At 39.1% G+C, this 24,205-nt stretch overlaps 1 protein-coding gene across 5 annotated transcripts in view; it reads right to left on the bottom strand.

The window, feature by feature from the left end:
* LOC127236111 (chromatin remodeling regulator CECR2) overlaps positions 1 to 24,205 on the bottom strand; it is a 109,745-nt gene that overhangs the window by 25,823 nt on the left and 59,717 nt on the right. For all 5 annotated transcript variants that reach the window (XM_051203545.1, XM_051203546.1, XM_051203548.1 and 2 more), the window contains exons 2-7: positions 23,859 to 23,953; positions 11,511 to 11,694; positions 9,515 to 9,654; positions 8,200 to 8,304; positions 6,211 to 6,260; positions 5,099 to 5,268 (exon numbers count right to left, since the gene is read on the bottom strand). In XM_051203545.1, the coding sequence (XP_051059502.1) occupies positions 5,099 to 5,268; positions 6,211 to 6,260; positions 8,200 to 8,304; positions 9,515 to 9,654; positions 11,511 to 11,694; positions 23,859 to 23,953 (744 nt within the window). The remainder of the gene's footprint in view (positions 1 to 5,098; positions 5,269 to 6,210; positions 6,261 to 8,199; positions 8,305 to 9,514; positions 9,655 to 11,510; positions 11,695 to 23,858; positions 23,954 to 24,205) is intronic.

Here is a 24,205-nt window from a genome sequence, read left to right as displayed (position 1 = left end):
TAGACAACCAAACACCACCACAAAAACAAACAACCCCCCCAGAACAACAGCACCCCCCAAAACAAACAAGCAAACAAAAACCCAACCCCTCTTTAAATGACCAAGAAAAAACCCATTTTAATCAATTCACCTGAGGGAAGGAATGGTTCTGAAAGGGGCACTAGGAGCACCTGAAATCAAATGATCCCTTAAAGGGCTTAGAGGCTATAGGCACCTGGTATCAAGCCTGACTATGTGAGTTTGATCCTTGAAACATACTTGGTGCAGTGGCACACACACACACACACATAAAAGTGTAATAAAAACTTAAAAGCTCTAGGTACTCATTTGTGCTTTCAAGCATGCACACACACGCACCCTACTCTCCCACCCCTACACACACGGATTGGGAGCCGGGATTTGGTCCCAGAAATGCTTAATACAAAGTCATAAGACTTTGAAGAATAAGCAAACTAAGAGAGGATAAAAAACAACAAACTTCTCAATGACAACAAGGACTGGTTCAGACTGTTTAGGCACACTGCAAATACAGCTTTTCTGTTTTTACGATAGGATAAGCAATTCCCAGAGGAAACACAATCACTAGTACCAAAGATGTCATGATCCTCTATCCTCTTCAAGTACCTCTTCAAATCTCCCTAGGCAGTCTCCTCCTCACCAAGCTTATCAGCATCTCCTCTATGAAGTTCACAATCCAAGTAGGAGTTATCTCTTACACTTAAGATATAACCCCAGCACAGCACTGTTTCCAAAGGAAATCTTGCCAATTTACCATACAAATAGCAAAAGAAGCCAACACCAGTTTCACTCCCAACTTTGCTACATTAGATGAAAGAAGGATATGCTATATTTGATACAGAGGGTGATTGTTCCCTGCATATATTATTACCAGCTTTTGGCTTCAAATGTACAGAAAGAAATCTGACTACCTCTGCCTCTCAAATGGTAGGAATGCTGAGCTAAAATCTGTGCATCACCACAACCAATGTTGTGTAGACAACATTCCTAATGTTTATAAGCCACCATCCACTAACAATTACTTTTCAGTCGTCTACAACCCCTGCCCTTTTTGGTTTTTTAAAGTGAACAAGTGTCAAATGTTTTATTGAACTAAAAAAACAAAACAAAATAAAATAAAACAAAACAAAAAAACGGCAGGGGAGACACAAATATATCATTAGAGAAACTGGCATAGTCATTAAGGTGGATAATCTCCAGCAACATTAAAGATGATAAATATTGGTAGTTACATTTTTGCAAGAAAATTAATTTACAATTCTATAAACTCTGTCTCCATAGATGTTCATAGGTTACCATGTAAACCCAATAATTTTTAAATATAATTAAAAATAAATGATAGCATTCTTTAACTATTACAGGTTACCTACCATTTCTTTATTTACAATTGATGTTTATATAAAATTCTATTATACCATAATAGTTGTAAGCAAATATTGAGTAACAATAATTTTTTTTTTTTTTTTTTTTTGAGACAGGGTTTCTCTTTGTAACAATCTTGGCTGTCCCATAACTCACTCTATACACCAAGCTGGACTCCAACTCTCAGAGATCCACCTGCCTCTGCTCCAAGTGCTGGTATTAAAGGCGTGAGTCACCACTTTGTAGTAACAATAATTTAATCCACATTAAATGCTTTAGGAAGGTGTCACATATTATCAGTATATTAAAAAAACAAATATTCTCAGAGCATTTGTTTATGAAATAGTATGGGTTTATACAGTAATTGTGTAGCCCTGGCTGTCCTAGAGCTCTACAGACCACGCTGGCCTCAAATTCTCAGAAAACTACCTGCCTCTGCCTCCCAAGGGCAGGGATGTCACTATGTAACCTTTTCGGGCCCGGAACTCACTCTGTAGATCCTCTGAATAGGATAAAAGGCACAAGCCCAGGGAACACTGTAGGGGGGGATGGGTGGGAGCGAAGACTGTAAGAGCCAGAAGCTATAACCATAACACCTCACTGCCCAAACATGAGCTGAACACCAACACCAATGGACATGTCAAAAGTTCAGGAGGCCTCAACCCAACAAGAACTATGGGCAACCGAGGAAAGCTGGAAAACTGGGAAGTGGGAGAGATGGTCCTCCTCAGAGAAAAGACACCAACTGGTTGTCCAGGGCCAAACACTCAGCCCTGAACACATTCACACAAGCAACACTGCATGAATTGAGCAGGTGTATTTAGAATGTAAATTAAAAAGAAAGAGGCCATACATTTGAAGAACAGGGAGGGTTATATGGGAGTGTTTGGAGAAAGGGAAGGGAGAAATGTTGTAACACAATTATAATCTCAACAAAGACATGTTCAATCATGCCTGGCCAGCCCAAAGAATTTTAAAGAAATACAGTGCATACAAAGAGACTCATAAAAACATAATAGTATGATGAAAATAACTCAAGTGCTAAATGCCAAGTACAGCAAAGACTACTATACAGATGAGTATTTCTATAGCTTTGAGAAAATCATTTCTGCAAGAACTATTAAATGAAGGTCCTTTGAGAATGCTTCCAATAAACTGACTCATTTGTTAAAAACACTACAGTCATACAATGTTTCTCCTTCACTACATTCAATATATACTTATGAGACAAGGTTTTACTATGTAGCCCAGGCTGGCTTCAAATGCTCAGGCTTGTTATAGCATTTATATAGATTAATTTCTGCTTTGGAGGAAAAGTTTTATTATGCTGGGAAAAGGCTCAGACTACAGTGATGTGATGGGCTCTAACAGTTAAGCTTTCCTCTTAAGAACAGATAGTTCTTAATAAATAGATGCCCTCTTCTGGAACGCAGGTGTATATGCAAATAGAACACCATATTTAAACAATATTTTAAAAATTAGTTATTTTAAAAAAGAACTTGAAAATATATACTAACAGTTTTTTCATATAAAATATGTACAACTCCAAGATTACTGATAAACTTGCTAGTACTATAAATGAATTTTCAATGACTTTTAGAAATTTTTTGTTTAGTTTTTGAGACAGGGTTTCTCTATGTCCTAGAACTCACTCATTAGACCAGGCTAGCTTCAAACTCACAGAGCTCCACTTGCCCCTGACTCCCCCGTGCTGGGATTAGATGTATATGCCTCCACCACTTGGCTATTTTAAATACAGCAGAGTCACTCAGGCAGGCTGTAAACCTATAGGATGACAGATATCACTTCAAAGGATCTCAAGAGGGAGAACATGTTGTCTACAAAAGATGGCAATGGATTCTGGTAACTACATTAGTCATCTAGCACCAGCAAGAAGTCCTATTTAACATACATTTTAACCACATTTATAGTTCTCTACACAACATTCCACAGAGTTGCATTTTACATTCTGTTTACTCTTGTTTGTTAGAGGCTGAGGGTACAGCTCAGCAAGGAAAGCACTTGCCAAGTATACTTAGGTCCTAGGAGTTATCATATTTGTGGCTGTTATACTGGACAAGGGCTTCCAAAATAGCATTATTAACATTAATAGTCTAGGTTTAGCCTAGACTTGATGGATTATAATGTACTTTTCACTTGGTGTAGGTAGCTCTTACATGCCAGTATTAAGAAGCTGACTTGGGGACTACTGAGTGATACTGTTTAATTTTATAAGGAATGAGGACAAAGGTATCAATGAAGTCTAAACACTGAGAAGGAGAAGTAAACACAAAGTCCCACTCCTAATCAAGAACCTGTTGGCAACTGATACATGCTGGAAAAGGGGAGGTGAGGGGTCAGTTTTTTCCAATGGAGTGTCCCTGGGTATATCATTCCCTACCTGAAGAGACACAGACAGTTAATGGGTGTAGCCAATAGTAAGCTGCTTAAATGCAGTGGGTCATAAGAAAAGATGAAAGCAGAGGGAGCCTTACTGGGAGGAAGGGCTTCAATAGGTATAAGAGGGAAGTAAAAAGAGGGCAACCTGGATGAGGTTGGGGGTATTAAGAAAGTATATTATTTAAAAAAAAAAGTGTATTATAAATGCATAAAATAACGGAAGGGTAAGTAATTAAAAAAGATAAGTCTCACCCTAGAGCCCAGGATGGCTGGAACTATGTAGCTTAGGCTAGCCTCAAACTCATGAACCTCCTCCTTATCCACTTGAGCACTAGGACTATTAAGTGTCATCACACCTGGTTTAAAAACAAAGTGTGTGTGTGTGTGTGTGTGTGTGTGTGTGTGTGTGTGTGTGTGTGTGTGTGAGAGAGAGAGAGAGAGAGAGAGAGAGAGATGGGGGCGGGGCGAGTGTGCACGCGAGTGCAGGTGCCCATGGAGTTCAGAAGACGCTGGATCCCCAGGAGGTAGAATTACAGGCAGCTCTAAGTCATCTGACATGGGTGCTGGAAACTGGAGCAGTGCGCACTTTTAACTCCTAAGCCATCTCTCCAATCTGAAATGAGGCTTGTAAACGACATCCATAGGGGAGAGAAAAAAGGGACAGAAAAATGTCTGAAAATGCCATGTATAAATAAGGTATATATGGTTCATGTAGTTTATCCTGGAGTCAAAGAAACCACAAACAGCTCAGGTGGAATCTGGCAAGAACTGGCACAGGCCTACCAGGACAAATGTTCACCAAAAACTGATGCTGTGAGGGAAATACAAGGTAGGTGCTAAAATTATTTTTATTGGGGAGCAGAGGAGAACAAACTCAGGCCATGTTTCCTGGTGATAGTTACAGAGAAATGAAACCTGGTTCCAGTGAGATTTTCACTTTGTCCACACCTGTGGCACAGACCATGCCCATGGGGGGTGGACAGGGACTGATGTTGCCAGGGGGAATTAAATCTGAGGAAGGGGCTCAAGGAGCTCTCTTGCTTGCAGCTCTGGGACAGGAGAACATCCAGAGGCATCCTTTGGACCAGGAACCTGCTGGTGTTTATCTGTCTATGTTGTAAGTTATTTCTCCCCGAATAAACATCTAATCGGCCTATCTGTTTCTCCTGATCCTTATTAAACTTCAATAGTTTCACTCCGCAAAAGGTCATTCTAAGGGTATTGGACACAGACTTCTAGAAGTAAGGAAGACATTATAAACCATCTGCAAGATAAGGACAGCAGGTGAATGAGATGCAATATTAACATCAGGCTCTACCTTCTGGGCAATCATGTTGCAGATTTCGGGCAGGAAGTCCTCACTGAGGAGCTTGTAGAGTTGGCGCTCTCGGAGAGAAGTTCTCTCTCGAAAGCTCTCAGTGACCTGTCTCCATTCTTCTTCTGTTTGACACAGGAGCCACCAAGTACCTTGGCCTGGTCCTCGGGACCCTACAAAGAAAAAAAGAATGGGATCTCACTATAGACTGTGAAAACGTCCAACCACTAGGATTACAAGCACTTTACACAATGTCTGCATGACAATTTATACTTTTTTGTTTTGTTTTGTTTTTTTAAAGGAAAGAGTCTCATCATAGACTAGACTAGCTTAAACTCACAGAGATCTACCACCTCTGCTTCCCAAGTGCTGGGATTATGCATACTATTTCTGTAATTTTAACTAGACAAGTGCCCACAAAAACAAAATGATTGTGATTTAAAGAAAATTTTAACATTCTAGAAATGCTTAAAACTAATAAAAACACATTACTTTTCTAAAAAAAAAATGGCTTTGAAACCGAGATTGTAGAAATGTATTTCTTATCTCATTTATGACACTGCAAATTGGTTATTTCCCTCCAAATTTAAAAGATGTGGATTAAAGAATTAATCTAACCAGAGTCCAGGCATAGCATGTTCCTTTAATCCCATCACTCAGGAGACAGAGGTAGAAGGATCTTTGAGTTCTAGGCCAGCCTGGTCTATAGAGCTAGTTCTAGGACAGCCAAAGCTACACACTAAGAAACCCTGTCTCCCAAAAAAAAAAAAAAATTAATAATAGTATAATAGTAGACATATAAAATAATAGTGTAACAAAATCTAACCATGTATGTATGCACGCATGCAACACTTTTCAGGTCACTGATAATTAAAAGGCAGCTCTCTAAGAAGCTACTTGCCTACCCAAATGTCTGAGTCTTTAATATACTGCACAAGGTACAGTACAGAACTAATGCCGATCTAAAGTGTCTATGAGGTGGAGGATGGGGAAAGAAGGAAACGGAACAAAACATTGGAGACTGCTGGACTCATCCTAACTACTGAATGACTGGAAAAGTGATACCACTGTAATATACGTATGAATTTGTACACAGCAACAAAGACCATTATTACCATTTCTTGTCTGCAGATCAGATACCAATGAATTTTCTTCCTGCTTTTCACTAAAACACAAGAAAAAGAGAAAAACAATTAAAACAAGACACTGGTATGCCCAATTTGTTTGATCTTTTTTGCAGATATGGACCCAGTTAACACAATGGCGTTTGGAGATGGGGTGAGCTGTCAAATGAGAAATAAAAGTAGAATGTTGGGTAGACTTGATGCAGGAAATGGAAGGACTGAAACCCAAGCATCAAGGTTATGGCATCAGCACCAATGAAGAGAGAAATTATACTGTCGAGATTCTCTCTGTCACATAGATACACTAGGGAGGACATGTTGCCTCACCCTTATCTAAGGAAGATGCCAAGAGGATGTTATGAAGCTGAACTGCCTCTGTCACTTACCAGTAGAGGATAGTACAGTGCATGTGCACCAATACAATGGTTCTAAATTCCCACACTAAAGTAGGTATGAAACAGTTTTCTGTCTACAATGTGGACTTCAGGCCAGAAGAGGACACCAGATTTCATTACAGATGGTTGTGAGCCACCTTATTTTTGCCGGGAATTGAACTCAGGACCTCTGGAAGAGCAGCCCATGCTCTTAACTGGCTCACCCATGTGATTTCTTAACAAGCCTTTCCATTCCCATCCTCTTTATGACAACCTTGTAATCCAAACTAGGATCCTCCTGCCTCAACCTAGGAATATTTCTGTTATTAGGGGGAGGAAAAAAACAAAACAAAACCAAAACCTGATTTGCCATTAAGTACAGCTTCTAATCTCAAAAGAAGAAGCTGTTTATTATATTACTAGAAATGTTAAGAAGCCTAGTTTGAACCCTAGCACCTATATTTCTTTTAAAAAAGCAAAGCCAGTATGCTGACTTGTGTCAACTTGACACAAACTAGGGAACCTCAATTGAGAAAATGCCTCCATAGGATCTAACTGTATGTTATTTTCTCAATTAGTGAACAATGGAAGAAAGCCCAGGTGGTGCCATCCCTGGGCTGGTGTTCCTGGATTCTATTAAGAAAGACAGTAAACAGCATGCTTCTACCAGCTTTGCATAAGCTTCTGCCTCCTGGTTCCTAACCTGGCTTCCTTCAATGATGGACTATGATGTGGACATGTAAGCTGAATGAACCCTTTCTTCTCAACTTGCTTTTTGGGTATGGTGTTTCATTGCAGCAACAGAAATCCTAAGACAGCCAGGTATGGTGTCTCATAATCCTAATGCAGGAAGACACCAACATCAAGCTTTGGTCTCCATGTGTGTGTGTGTGTGTGTGTGTGTGTGTGTGTGTGTGTGTGTGTGTGTCTCACACACAAAAGTAATGACATATAAAAAAGTAATGATGCATGAAATTTCCCAGATGTGAATGTATTTTTCTTTCTAAAATTAAATGCCAAATAAAAGATTCAAAAATACTTTACATTTTATATTTCTAGTTACTGTAGGAATGTACATGTTTCAGGCACCTTAATTACTGCAATAAAAGAATTAAGTTCTAAACCTAGGATGATATTAAAAGACTAACTAGCCAGTGCTTTGGTGGGAGTATGATAGGGAAAGGAACCCAGGTCCTTCTGTATTCTAGCACTGCACTATATTCATAGCCTATAACAATGATCAGGAATTAATTTGATTCACTTTCCTGTGGTATAACACATTTAAAATTTACACTAAAATGAATGTTTATCAAATATCATAGCCTTCATTTTCTTGTGCTGCCAGGTGTTGTCCTGTTCAGTTTAAACCTCACTAAATGAATAGGCATCAGCCAATAAACTAAGAGGCTCAGGGAGCAGGTAACTTGATAGAGGTCATGCAGACAGGGTTGCTTGACAATTTAATGTGAACTCTAACTCAGGTCTCCATAAGCTATGACCTATGTCCTGTCCACTCACAAGTAAAAATAATAAAGCAAAGGATGAGATGAAATTAAGGTTCCTTCCAGTATGAGAGCTATTAATACAGACCAATGAGATTTCTTACCTCGATATAATCTCCTCCTGTACTTTTTTTCGTTTTGGAGGCCTTCCTCTTCTTTTGCCTGTTTTTCCAGGAACATTTGAGACATTTTTTTGTCTTTCACTTTCCCTAAGAAACAGTATGGTTATATAGGAATGTTCTGGCATGGTACTAACAACTAACATGATTTTTGTATTAGTAATTATATTATTCTCTACCACAAGGATACAAAAATGGTTTATACAACAAAGCAGAAACAGGGAATAGACAATGTGATTGTTCTTATAGAAGGATTACCAAATTGAAAAATCAAGGAAAACTGACATTTTATGAAAATGTAACATCTAACCCCTTGCTCATATAGCAAGTACTGCTCATAGCAATAAGGAAGTCTCAATAAACCAGAGCTTAGCATCATTCTAGCCACCTTGTAAATGAGGCCTCTGCTTATTTAGGAAGCACTTGATGAAGGATCCTCAAGTTCCTAAGGTGGATTATCAACTCTAATAGGAAAAAAAAGGAGTACTCAAAGCTTGCTGTATTAAACAGTCTGTGGAACTGTGCAAGTACTGATTGGGAATCTCTTGTGTATATCTGTAGTGGAATATTTGTTTAGCTAAGAAAAGACAAAATTGCATTTGTATTTGTATAACTATGTAAAGATGTGTTGCTTGTTTTACATTATCTAAGGCACCTGATTGGTCTAATAAAAAGATGAATGGTCAATAGTGAGGGAGGAGGTATAGGTGGAGCTTGCAGACAGGGAGACTAAGTAGGAAAATGAACTTGGGTGGCTAGCCAGCCAGCCAAGAGGAGGCAGGAAAAGTAGGGCATACAGAATGAAAGAAAGGTAAAAAGCTCAGGGCAAAACACAGAATACAAACAGGTTAAATTAATGTAGAAGAGGTAGCAGGACAAGCCTAAGCTAAGACTGAGCATTCATAATTAACAAGTTTCCAAGTCTTTATCTGTGAGCTGGTTGGTGACCCAATGAAAATGCCAACTACAAACACTTCAAGTTCAGATCACATTATTTTTCACCACAGTCTTGTGCTAAAGGCTATTAAGTAATTCCTTTGTGTTTCAGTATGGAACTCTTGCCATCCTGTTGCAGGTAGGCCAATACACGTAACTATTGCATTGGAAAAAACAAAGTGCTATGTAATTGTGATACATTAACTTTTACAGCACCTGCCCCAGACACGCACACGCGCGTGCGCATACACACACACCCCTACCTTCCAAATGCTTGAATTAAAGGCATGCAAGACCACACCTGGTCTTTTTCATAGCATTCTAAATAAAGCAGTCATCATAAGTCTTCTGTTAGAGACAGTACCTGCTCAAGGAGAGTTCTCCATTGGACCTTCCTTGTACTGGGTCTTCTTTGTACATCCGTGTCCCATAGAAGTACCAATAGAGTGCACCTGAATTATCTTCACCCAGGGGCTCCACTCGGAGACTGTCTGCATCCAGACCCTGGGCAGAACAGGAAAATGGATTTGTAAAAATGAACAACATAAAACTGGAAAAAACTGAAATGACAATCCAAAATTTACATCAGACACACCTCATATTTTAAAATGCTAATATGCTATATATAATCTTCTCTCAGGATTGATGAAATACAGACAGAACAGAATGGGAAGAGGTACTTTCTTTGATAAACAAGACAAGGAGATTTTAGATGTTCCCTATACCCATCCATGGCTCCTAAGGTTGGCTCACACTCACAAAAAGAGGAATCAAAAAGAATTCTAGCTTAGAGTTGCTACCTTAAGTGTACACACATGAAAGGAAGAATGGCCACACTTAGTACAGTCGGACACTCAATTCAGTTCTTTTACTGCAAGGCCTCACTCTGTAGTGGAGAACAGCCCTGTGCTCCTCTTGCCTCAGCCTCCCAGAACTGTATAACAGGCTCAACAGGCGTGGGCTCCTATCATACTTTTATGCATACTCCCAGTCAGATGTTCTAAAGGGTTTGCTTCATGTGGTTCTGTACCATACCTTTTCCACAACTCACAGAAACTTTCTTTACTCACCTGTATGTGTGTGTTTGTATGCTACATATGTGTGGGTATCCACGGAGAACAAAGAGGGTACTGGATTCCCTGAAGCTGGAATTACATGCAATTGTGAGCTGCCAATGTGGGTGCTGGGAACTGAACTTGGGTCCTCTGGAAGATTGGTGAGGACTTTTAACCAATGAGCCATTTTTATGCACAACATAGCATTTTCCTTAGTCCAGCTGAGATCCAGTAAAGCAATTCCTGAAATGCTCCAGAGCATGATCTGTACTGGTCTTCTCACTGTTACTGTAAGTGCTAAGTAGGAATTGTACTAAGTTATATGATCTTTATGTGTCTGTGCATAAAGCTCAATTGAGAATTGCTATATTTAATCAAGTGATTGAGTAGGATCAGAAATTGATCATCCATGGTGGTGCATGCCTTTCATCCCAGCACTCAGGAGGCAGAAGCAGGAGGATCTCCTTGAGTTTGAGGCCAGCCTGGTCTACAGCACTAGTTCCAGGACAGGCTCCAAAGCAATACAGAGAAATCCTGTTTCACCCCCAACCTCCTAAAAAAACAAAAAAGAAATTGACCTCCCAAGCCTTAATGGCACACGCCTTTAATCCCAACACCCAGGAGGCAGAGAGGCCAACCCACTCCTACATAGAGAAACCCTATTTCAAAAAAACCAAAAAACGATGAGAAAGAAATCAACATTCCCATTTTTGTAAGCATTAACCCAACTCCTTTCCATATATATATATATATTCATATTCCACATATGTATCAGATAACAGCAATATATTTCTAAAACAGGTAACAGCAATAGAAAGTAAGGAGGAAAGAAGAATTTTCCACATCTTTCTTAAATGTGTTTTTGTTTTTAAATTGGAATGTGGATAAAAAAATAAAGTTTCAAAGACATGTGGTGGTGGCATATGTCTTTAATCCCAGCACTCTGGAGGCAGAAGCAGGTAGATCTCTGGGAGTTCTAGGCCAACCTGGTCTACAAAGGGAGTTCCAGGACAGCCAGAGCTGAAAAGTTCAGTGTCAAATTCACTGCTGTTTTTTTCTGTGTGAAAACAGGATTCCAAGTATGAGCTGTATGAGCTAGGGCTTAGGAAATGAAAAGAAACAACTTACAAGCCATACACCTGTATTGCTTACATTCTTTTGGCCACAAGGGGGCGTGGTTGTGCATACAAGTTATTAAGAGACTACTATGAACAAGCTAAATTCTTGCTTCTCAATACTTTGTGATTTTACATTCAAAATGCTGGCTTTTTACTGGTCTAGAATAGAAGCTTTCTAGAGAAGTACCTTAAGAAGATCAAAGACATCATCTGCATCTAGCCGGTAATCACAAAGGCGATGCAGGATCTCTACCCGAGTGCGGAGAGGAAGGTCTTGGAAACTGGCTTCTCTCAGAGGGTTGGGCTTTCCTTCTTCAAGCTCCCAACGGTAGTTAATGATGTCTTCCAGGTAGCTGTGGAATGTCTGAGGCCTAATCAAATGACCCCAAACACATAAATACATTAATATAAAACAAAAGATGGGGAGTGATACATTGACAGTTTATAAAAAAAAAAAAAACAGTTAGAAAAGGACATGAAAGCCTTTCAATGAAAAATTATGTATTAGACTATCGCTTCATTAAATCACAAAGAAGACAAACTGAATCAAAAGAATTTTTTTGTCAGGCAGTGGTTTAATCCCAGTACTGGGGAGGCAGAGACAAACAGATTTCTGTGAGTTTGAGGCCAGCCTGGTTTACAAAGCAAGTTCCAGGAAAGCCAGAGCTGTTACAAAGAGAAACCCTGTGTATGTGTTCATTTCACATAACTGGTTATCTTATTTTAACTGTATATGGGAAATTCTGGTCAATAGTATAAAATGCAAAAGAGAGGCAACAGTGTCATCCTTTGCTCATACTATTAGGTTTTACAGAGTTCCTATAAATACACGCTTTAAAATTGGGGGTGTGACTTAAGGCAGTACATATACGTACAAAACATCTTCTCAAAAACTTTCTACACAAATGCATTTACTGATATTTCAGGTTAAGATGAAAAAGTATAGAAAAGCATCTTAATACCAAGTTACTCTAATCCTACTATATACTAATTTTCTTTCATAAAAAAAAAAAAAAAAAAAAAAAAAAAAACCACTTAAGTTTATGCTGGATGTGGTGGTGCCTGCCTTTAATCCCAGCACTTGGGATGTAAAGGCAGACAGATCTCTTGAGTTTCAGGATAGTCAGAGCTTATGGAGAGAGACCAGGTCGGAAAACAAAACAAAAAACAAATAAAATAAAAACACAACAGAAAATAAAACAAAAACACCAAAACCCAAAACACCGAGTGATTTTATGTGGCGTGTGTGTTTTGGGCTATTTCTTGTGTGTATGCTATGGTACATATGTGAAGGTCAGAGAACACCTTGTGGAAGTTGGTTCTCCTGCTCTGTCACAAGGGTCCTGGAACTCTATTAGGCCACCACTAGCCTGTCATTCTTTTTATACATCTCATATGTTGTCTGGCCTGGTTTAGCTCCTGGTCTTATGTGGCTCTCTAGCCACTGCTTCCTATATATCTGGAGTACATTATAGCTGGATAATCTAAGCTTTGAAAACAGGTTTTTTTACAAAAATTTTAAAGACTACACAATGACAATTTAGAGAACTGAAGGAACTGTCAGTTAAGATTTATGAACCAGGAGTGAGGGGCTGGGCAAAAACAAACAAACAAACAAACAAACAAACGAGACTGCCTAGGTGGAAATTAAGGTGGTTACTGCTGCAAGATATTTGAACAAGCTGTGTAAAGATGTGTCTCTGTTTTATCTTTCTTGCTTATGGCACCTTCTGATTGGTTTAATAAAGAGAAGAATGGCCAATAGCTAAGCAGGAAAAAATTGGCTTCCACAGAAAGAGGGGAATTCTGGGAAGAAGTGGGGTGGATTTGCCAGCAGGACATAGGAAGTTGGGTATACAGAATGTAGGAGAGATAAAGAGCCACATGGCAGAATGCAGATGAACATAAGTGGGTTAATTTATGTTGTAAGAGGTAGTAGGACAAATTTAAGCTAAAGCCAAGCGTTCACAATTCAAAAGTAGTCTCTGGGCCTGAAGCTCACCCCCACCCCCACCCCAAGCCTGGAGCAGACTCAGTGGGAGGCAAGACAACCAGCAGGAAGCAACATCAGAGGTAGGCCTAAGCCTCAGCCACAAGAGCAAGGAGAGTCTGCTAGGTGAAATGACAGCAGTGTCCCAGCAGTAGCTTCTGGAAAGAGCACCTGTGTCCCAGACAGCATTCTCTGTCATTTCTTGTTGGCAACAACCTGCTGCTATATCAATCACTGGACCCTCAGCCACCCTACACCTCCAACAAGGGGGGGGGGGTGTACACCAGAGCTGAAACTCTACCTACACCTTAAGGAGTGGCCTCCCAAGCCTTGAGCCCACTTCCACCAGGAGGAATGTTCACTGGAGGCACAGCCTCCAACTATACCAACTGGAGAAAGAGAGACCCCTGAAGCACAAGCTTGCATAGACAAGGTAAGAACACACCCAATAATATAAAGAGCACTATGACACCACTAGAAACTAACATCCCACATAGGTGAGGTAGAAGAATATGACCTAAAAAGTAACTTTATGAGGATAACTGAGACTCATAAAGAGGAAAAGAAAAATCCCCTTAAAGAAATGGAGGAAAAGGCAAAAATATTAAAAGACATCAACAAATCCCTTAAAGAACACCAATAAAAAACAAGTGAAGGAAATGACTCAATACTTGAAATCAGAAATAGAGGCAATAAAGAAAATACAAACCCAAGGAATCCTGGAAATGGAAAATCTGGGTAAACCATGAGAAACCATAAATGCAAGTGTAAACAATAGAATACAAGAGACAGAAGAGAGAATTCCAGATGTTGAAGATAAAATAGAGGAAAATCCAAAAGTCCTTAATACAAAATATTCAGGAAATATGGGACACCATGAAAAGACAGAACCTAAGAATAATAGTGATAGAAGAAGTCCAACTCAAAGGCACAGAAAATATATTCAACAAAATCATAGAAGAAATGATGCCTATGAAAATATAAGAAGCTTACAGAACACCAAATAGACTAGACCATAATAAATTCCCTTGTCACATAATATTCAAAACAATAAACACACAGAAAAAAGAAACAATATTAAGAGCTGTAAAGGAGAAAGGCCAGGTAACATAAAGGCAGGACTATCAGAATTACACCTGAGTTCTCAACAGAAACGATGAAAGCATTATGCAGACATCAAGGGACCACAGATGTTAGTCCAAACTACTTTACCCAGCCAGCAAAGCTTTCAATAACCATAGATTGAGAAAACAAGATGTTCCATGACAAAACCAAATTTAAACAATACCTATCCACAAACACAGCCCTGCATAAAGTACTAGAAGGAAAACGTCAACCCAAGGAACTCACCTAAATCCACAAGAACACAGGAAGTAGATGAGCTTATAGCAGCAAACCCCAAACAAGGGAACTGAACACACAATGCCATCACCAACAACTAAAAACAAAAATTACAGGAACTAGCAATCACTGGTCATTAATATCCATGATCTCAACTCACCTATAAAGAAACACAGGCTAATAGATTGGATATGAAACCAGAAATCATTCTGCTGCCTACAAGAAACACACCTCAACCTCACAGACATTACCTCCGAGTAAAGAGTTAGGAAAAGGTTTTCCAATCAAATGGACCTAAGAAACAAGCTGGTGTAGCTACCTATCCTAATATCTAACAAAAGAGACTTCAAACTAAAATCAATCAAAAGAGATAAAGAAGGTCATTTCATATTCATTATAGGAAAAATCCATCAAGAGGAAATTTCAACTCTGAACATCTATGCTCCAAACACAAAGGCTCCTGCATTTATAAAAGAACCATTACTAAAGCTTAAATCACAAATCAATCAAGCCCCACACACTAACAGTTCAACACCCCACTGGACAGGTCTGCCAGACAGAGCTTATGAGAGAAATAAGGGAACTAACAGATGTTATGACTCAAATGGACTTAACAGACATCTATAGAACATTCTACCCAAACATAAAAAGAATATACTTTCTTTTCAGCACCTCATGGAATCTTCTCAAAAATAGACCACATACTCGGTAACAAAGCAAATCTCAACAGACAAAAAGAAATTGGAACAAACCCCTGTCTGTACCCTATTGGATACACCACAGCTTAAAGTTAGAATTCAAAAACAACATTAATTTCAGAAAGTCCACAAACACATGAAATTGAACAATGATCAAGAGAACCACCACTGGGTCAAGAAATAAACAAAAGACTTCCAAAAATTTAATAAAAATGACCACATAACATATCCAAACTTATGGGACACAATGAAAGCAGTACTAACAGGTAAAGTTCATAGCCTTAACTGCCTACATAAAGATCCTGGAAAAATCCTACACTAGTGAATTAACAGAACAACTGAAAGCTCTAGAACAAAAAGAAGCAAACTCACCCAGAAGGATCAGACTGCAAGAAAAAGTCAAATTGAGGGCTGGAATCAATAAAACAGAAACAAAGAAAATAATACAAAGAATCAATGAGACAAAGACCTGGTTCTTTGAGGAATTCAACAAAATAGACAAACCTTTATCCAAGTAACCAAATCAGAGACAGAATATCCAAATTAACAAAATCAGATACAAAAAGGGGAACATAACAACAGATACTGAGGTAATTCACAAAATCATCAGGTCATACTTCAAAAACCTGTACTCCACAAAAATGGAAGACTTTAAAGAGATGGACAATTTTCTAGATAAGTACTACATACTAAAATTAAATCAAGAACAGGTAACAACCTAAATATACTTATAATCTGAGGAAATAGAAACAGTTATCAATAGTCTCCCAACCAAAAAAAAGCCCAAAGGCAGAATTGTACCAGATGTTTAAAGAAGAACTAATACCAATACTCCTCAAATTATTCCACACAATAGAAACAGAAGGAACATTGTCAAACTTTTTTTCTGAGGCTATAGTTACCCAGATACCCAAGCCACACAAAGACACAACTAAGAGAATTATAGACCAATATCCCTCCTGAAAATAGATGTAAAAATACTTAATAAAATACTAGCAAACCTAATCAAAGAACAAATCAGAAAAATTGTTCACCATGACCAACTAGGATTCATCCCAGAGATGCAGGGATGGTTCAATGTATAAAAATCCATCAATGTAATCCACCATGTAAACAAACTGAAAGAAGAAAACCACATGATCATCCCATTGGATGCTGAAAAGGCCTTCAACAAAATTCAACACCCATTCATGATAAAGGTCTTAGAGAGAATTAGGAATATAAGAAACCTACCTAAACATAATCAAGGCAATATACAGTAATCCAATAGCCAACATCAAACAAAATGGAGAGAAACTCAAGTAATCCCACTGAAATCAGGAACAAGACAAGGCTGTCCACTCTCTCCACATCTATTTAACATAGTACTCAAAGTTCCAGTTAGAGCAATAAGACAACAAAAGGATATCAAGGAGATACAAATTGGAAAAGTCAAACTTGTGCTATTTGTGATGATATGATAGTTTACATAAGTGACCCCAAAAATTCTACCAGAACTCTTACAACTGATACATCAACACCTTCCGTAATGTAGCAGGATAAAAGATTAACGCCCCCCCCCAAAATAGTAGCCCTCTTATATTCAGATGATAAACGGCTGAGAAAGAGACCAGAGAACCATCACCCTTTACAATAGCCACAAATAACATAAAATATCTTGAGGTAACTCTACCCAAGCAAGACCGTTATGACAAGAACGTCAAGTCTTTAAAGAACAAAATTAAAGATATCAGAAAATGGAAAGATCTCCCATGCTCTTGGATAGGTAGGATCAACATAGTAAAAATGTCAGTCCCTATCAGAATCCCAGCACAATTCTTCACAGATCTTGAAAGAATAATAGTCAATTTCATATGAAAAAAAAAAAAAATCTGGGATAGACAAAACAATTCTGTACAATAAAGGACCATCTGGGGGCATCACCATCACTGACTTCAAACTCTACTATAAAACTAGTAATGAAAACAACTTGGTATTTGCATAAAAACAGACAGGTGGACCAATGGAATCAAATAGAAGACCCTGATAGCAATCCATAAACTTATGAACATCTAATTTTTGAAAAAGAAGCTAAAAATATAAAATGGAAAAAAGAATGCATAATGCAACAAATGGTACTTGTATAATTGGCTGTCCACATTAAGAAGAATGCAAATAGATTCGTATCTATAGCCATGCACAAAACAAATTGAAATGGATATATAAATCCATTCACACTGAGCCTCATGGAAGAGAAAGTGGGAAATACACATGAACATATAGACACAGGACACAACTTCCTAAATAAAGCATTAGTCTCACATGACACTGAGAGCAACAATTAGTATGTGGGATCTCCTGAAACTGAGAAGATTCTGTAAAGCAAAGAACATGGTCAACAAGACAAATTGGCTCCCAACAGAATGGGAAAAGATCTCCAAAATATACAAAGAACTCAAGAAACTAGACATCAAACTACCAAATAATCCAATTAAAAAGTGACAGAATTCAACAGAAAAATCTCAAATGGTGGGAAAACACTTAAGGAAATGTTCATCATCCTTAGTCATCAAGGAAATGCATATAAAAAAAAAAAAAACTACTGATCAGAATGGCTAAGATCAAAAACACCAATGACAGCTTATTCTAGAGAGGATGTGGAGCAAGGGGAACTTTGCTGGTGGGAGTGTGAACTTGTACAGCTGCTGTGAAAATCAGTACAGCGATTTCTCAGGAAATCAGGGATCAACATATCTCAAGACCCTGAAATACTGTAACTTTGGTGCATATACCCAAAGGAGGCACATTCACATCACATTTGCTCAACTATGTTCATAGCAACATTATTTGTAATAGCCAGATCTTGGAAACAACCTAGATGCCCCTCAACTGAAGAACTGATAGTGAAAATGTGGTACATTTATATAATGAAGTACCACTCAGCAGTAATAAGCAATGAAATCCTAATATTTGAAGGCAAACAGACAGAACTAGAAAAAAATATCCTGAGTGAGGTAACCCGGAACCAGAAAGACAATTACAGTATGTACTCACTCATAGGTGGATCCTAGACATAAAGCAAAAGATACCACGCCTGTACTTCACAACCCCAGAGAAGCGAGAACCCTCTTCCAGAAACAGATGGAAGTAGATATAGAAAATGGAACTGCAGCACTGTCATTCAGTCTTCTCATGAAGGCGCATTTATTGAGGACCTGCTACACACCAGGACCTGCTTCACATGTTGGAGACTGAGGCCGGAATGATCAGGTACATGACTTATCTTCTAGGAGGTAGATTGGCAACAAGCAGTCAGGTAGGCCTGATGCCATCACACGGTGCTAAAGTGCTATGAAGAAATCGAGATTACAGTGTGGAGATGAGGGGCAGCAAAGGTATAAGTTAGAAATGAGGAGGGGCTTTGAAGGTCTGAAGGACAGAAAGAGCACAGAGGACCGAGCGTGGTTTGAGAGCTGGGCAGGGTCATACTAGCCCTTGAGGTCTTGCTCAGGAGTTATGCTGAGTGCAATAGGGAGCCATTGGGGAATTCTAATGTTATTGTACTGTGGCACATTTGGAAACTTGCTGGATCTGCTGGAGAAACTTTTGGGGAGGAATGTCCTTCTGTACACTGGGAATATGTGCTGATTTTATTGGTTGATGAATAAAGTTGTTTTGGTCAATGGCCAGGCAGAATATAGCTAGGCCAGAAATCCAAAGAGATAAAAAGGTGGGGTGAGGGAGATATCACGTAGCACCAGGGAAGAAAAATATGAGGTAACAAGCCAGGAGCCTCATGGTAAAATACTGAATAAGAGAAACAGGTTAATTTAATTGTGAGAGATAGTAATAAGTCTGAGCCATTGGCCAAACTGGAACTGAGTTACAGACTGGTTTAAGTTGCCATGTGGGTGCTGAGAATTGAACCTGGGTCCTCTGAAAGGGAAGCCTATGCTCTTAACCACTGGGCCATCTCTCCAGCCCCCTACAGTAAGAATTTACTGTTGGTTATTTTTATGCTACTTATATACACACCACTGCTCAAGACATGGTATGCTTTAATCCTATCTTCCCTCTAACAGAAGTTATTTTTAATCCAGTACTCAATTATTCTAATCTACTTCCCAACGCAGAAGAGAAAGAGAAACTGAAAGAGGACTAACTCCTGTTAAGTCCTTAAAATATTTTAGTGGGCAAGGCCCGAAACTAGAATAGCAATTTGGAGGTGACATGGTGGAGAGCCAGGAAGCACTGCAAGGAACATGTGTATACTGAGTGTACATCAAGTTCACAAGATAGTAAACAAGTGGTTCCATACAAGCAGTACCTCAGGTGTGGTCTGGATCAGCAGGGCGTCTCACTACCTGTCCCTCAAGCACACTGAGTCTGAGGCCCAACTCCAGGCTACTTTGATGATCCAGCCCATGCAAGATTTTCCTTTACATGCTACTTTATGAATTCATCCTAATTCTCCATATCCCAGTTTTCCTCATTTTATATTACGAGACTAAATTGTGATGTTTCTACAGAGTGCTTTATTTGTGCAACTAATCTTTGTGAGAGATTCACCTGCTAGAAGTCTAGGAGGGGTCACTATAGCTACTTACTCCAAAGGTAAGAGCTAATTTCTAGGCTATACAATTGCAGCATTGTTGGTCTAACAGATCAACCAAACTCTCCTACCTGGGGGAAGGTTCTATTACACTCAAGTATTTACAGGATTACTTGGGCCATCCTCACCCAACAACCCACTCACAGAATCCTTTGAAAAACAATTTTTCAGTAGTACCCCTCCCTTTAGTGACAGAAATTAAATCTAAGACTCTAAAAAGCTAGGTGAGTGCTCTATCACTGAGCTACTCAAGTTTTTAAAACAACACTTAGTTAGCAATTAACAAATTCCTGAACATCCTTCCTCATCTTCAGGCAGGAAGCTGGACTTGAACTCCTGGACAATTACAGATGTGACCTGAAAACTTTTGAATCAAGGCTTTATTCTCTCAAGACAGGATTTCTACACAAAATCAATTTAATTGGACTGGAGTCTCACTAAGTTCTACTGTGGTCTTCAGAGGGTTCAGCTTAGGTAGAGAGATGGCACAGAATACAACAAATACACACCTTTAATGCCAGCACCCAGAAGCAGAGGCAGAAGGAAGGATCTCTGTGAGTTCAAGGCCAGTCTGGTGTACAAAGTGAGTTCCAGGACAGCCAGGACTGTTACACAGAGAAACCCTGTCTCCAAACAAACAAACAAACAAACAACCAAAAAAAGGAGAGGGGGGACACTGGATATCTTGGGTGTATATACACTTGCTTTGCTATAATTTCCTCAGCTGCAAAAACAAAACTCCAAGCACAATGGTTCATGCCTATAACCCAGGAAGGACTAGGGAGACTGAGGCGGAAGTACTGCAGTGGGTTAGAGGCTAGCCAGGTGTACTCTATGTGATCACTCTCTTCCTATGGGGTGGGAAGATAGGGGAGGAAAGGTACTAGATGTTAACCGAAGCTCTTTGCATGGTTACTTTAAATTGCATTTAAACTTGGGTTTTTTTTTTTTTGCTTTTTTTTTTTTTTTTTTAAAAAAAAAAAGCCTGATGCAGAGACACAATCCAAGCAGATGTGAATGTAGGTAACAAACAACAGCAATGTAAGATAGTGTATTTTTCACCAGTGAAAATCAGGCATTTTCACATCATGTTATATATACTGTAGGTACCTCAAAGTAAACATGTATGCTCATCAATAGTTGTAGATACTAAAGCTAAGAAATTAGAACTGCTGCTGGAATTTGTAATTTAAGGAATGTAGACATGCATCACTGTATCAGAACTGGGTATAGCCTAGTTAGGAATACTTGATTCAATTCCCAGTACTACAAAACACCAGTCACATGACACCCCAGCACTCAAATTCAAATCATCCTACACAGCCAGCTGGTCCAGTCTGGGCTTCATATGACTCTGAAAAAGAACCTAGAAATTATGGCCCAATGTGGACTGATCTGATGTCTACATTTTGACTTTTAAAATAGCCCAGATGTATTCTTATTCCTATGCACACAATGAGTAACTGTCCACTTGCAATGATAAAATCATAAGGTAGATAATTAGTGCAGATCCCCCAGCCTCATCCCAGCATAAAATTGTACACTCCAGGAAAGCCAGTGAAGTATTCTGCTTAGACCACTAATGGGTCTAAAAGATACCACTGTTCACAGAGTTAACGGAAATTAGTGAGAAACCTTCATGGTTCAAAGTCAGTTCAAAAAGAAAACAGAGCTGTTGTGGGCACTCTGCTGATTTGTTAGTAAAATCTTGATAAAAAACTTGTTTACTTTTATTTGTTTATTTCTGTTTTACCTGCATGTGTGTCTCTGCACCAAGTGTATGCCTAACAACACCCGAGGAGGCCAGAAGAGGGAATCAAATTCCCTAGAACTAGAAGTTACAGACAACTGTGATTCACTGTGGATGCTGAGAATCAAACCTGGGTCCTCTGGAAGAACATCCAATGCTCTTAACCAGTAAGCCATAACTGCATCCGTCCCATTAACAAATCTTAAGTGGGCATTTGAACAACACCTAGTGAATTTAGTATAAAGCTACTCACAGTTAAAAGTTAGACAAAATGTCTACCTAATAGACTGGGTTATCTGATAATCAAATCACATTTAGAGAAAGGGTAGTTAAAAGAAAAATTATTGCTATAATAAGCACAACTGTAGATATGAAAATGGAAAAACATATACAAGTGATTACAAATGAGTTTTAAAACTGAGTAAAAGCACTGGAAGTGGTAAAGCATGCCTTTTAATCCCCCCACCACTTGGGAAACAAAGGCAGGTGGAATGAACACAAGTTTGAGGTGAAAAATGTGGTGGTGGTGCTCATTTTAATCTCTGACCAAACCAACACACAATTTAACCTGTATGCATTAAGTATGAAATTTAAACTACTACTTCACACCTACTTGCTATAAAGCATTCCTCTTGAACCTATGGACTATTATGAAGACAAGAGCAAGTGCTTTTAGGGCTCAAAATATAGAGGATGTGTTTAGCATGGCCAGAGCAGAACAGCCCATCCCTAGCACATGTCCCAAAAAGGATTTTCCAACAATGCCTGAGACACAGCAAACCAGACTTCCACACACCAGCTAGTGATGCCACCACTCCCAAGTTCAAAGAATTAACCCTCCAGCTTACTAATCTAAAACATTTCAACCAAAAGTCAGCGTAGCACATTTGTGGATATCACTAAAAACATATCTGCCACACAGGCTGACATGAAAAGTCAGAAAACTATATTCAGGATGACAAAGCTAGGTGTGGTGTCACCTGCCTATAATTCCAGCACTCATGTCATCCCAGAACTAGAAGGGTGGAGGCAGAAAAATCAAGTTCAGGGCCAGCCTTGGCTACCCAAGAAGTTCAAGGCCAGGCCAATAACTCTCAGACACCCTGAATAACATACCACTGTCTACCTCTTTTCAGCCAATATGAACATTTCCCTGAACACTAAAATCAGGCCTCGCATACTGGATTAACTATAACAAAATGATGCGGCACACCATTTCTTAAAGTAAAAATAAATTATATTTTCAAATTATATATTTATGTGGGTGTCTATGTGGGTCTGTGTATATGCCCACACAGGCCAGTAGATGGCATCGAAGTACTTGGAGCGAGGGTCACAAGAGGTTCTAGCCAATCAAACTTGCATCCTTAATAGTAGGTAGCATATGCTCTTAAGCACCATCTTTCCAGCCACCTTTAACTATTTGAAAAATCACAAACTGAACTCCTACATGGTTTCAAGGGGCCAAGAGACTAGGACAGCAGGGTAACTGGCCTTTTGGTTGAGTTTGTCCTATTTTGCTTCAACTTAGATCAAATCAAAGGAAATCTGAACGATCCATGTCCATAGTTCAGCAGCTACCTGAGAATTTGGAGCAGGAAGATCTCATGAGCTCAGAAGTTCTATGCCAGCCTGGACAACACAGAGAGACCCAGTCTCAAAACAAAGCTAAGCTCAGAGAAGAGGTCATACTGGGGAGCTCTGTGTTTGTCACACAGATAACATCTACTCCAAAATTCTACACATCTCAAAGGCATCAAAGAGCTGTCTGTTTGGCAGTTACAGCAGAAAGGAGCCCAGAGACTCCAAGTTGTTTTGAGAACAATAGAAGATTCAAAGGCCCCAGGAATGGAATGAGATCTGATTTTAATTTGTTTGGCAATATTTTGTCAATAGTACAAGCCAAAAATCAGAAAAATACACATACGAGAGGAGAAATTCTACTGCACTCAAAAAAGTAGCTATGTAACAGGATGACATTTGTAGGTCAACATAAAATAAACTCAAGAATCGTAATAAAGAATGAACAAACTTAAAGGCCGTGAATGCACTTGCAGATGGAGTCTACACTCTTATGTACTGGCCAATGCTGGGTTGTTTGTCACAGGAGAGTGGAGCCACCATGAATTCCCTATGCAAGAAATATTAAGACCAGCATTACTCACGTGATATCCCTTCGTTGATAGCAACCCTGAAGCAGGCAGGCAATCAGATCACTGATAAATTCCGAATCATCTCTGTGAAGAGCTGCCTCTAACTCCTGAGAGAGGAAGGAGAGAGAAATAGATCAGAGAACTGTTTAAATGCACTATTTCTCTCCAGCACCAGACTGCAAGCAACAGAATGGTTAGTGGAAATAAAGGACCATCATAAACTGTCATAACAATGCAATGCTGCCCTCCTTCCTATGTGTACTTTCAGAAGAACAATTTGGCATTCTCGTTTATTTCTTCCATTACATCTTACTAGCCCCCATTCCCTTTCACCTGCATCTTTTGCATCCTTCATATCA

Source organism: Phodopus roborovskii, unplaced genomic scaffold (assembly GCF_943737965.1).
Source record: "Phodopus roborovskii unplaced genomic scaffold, PHOROB, whole genome shotgun sequence".
NCBI classification, from domain to species: Eukaryota; Metazoa; Chordata; class Mammalia; order Rodentia; family Cricetidae; genus Phodopus; species Phodopus roborovskii.
This window is presented reverse-complemented; position numbering and strand designations above follow the sequence as displayed.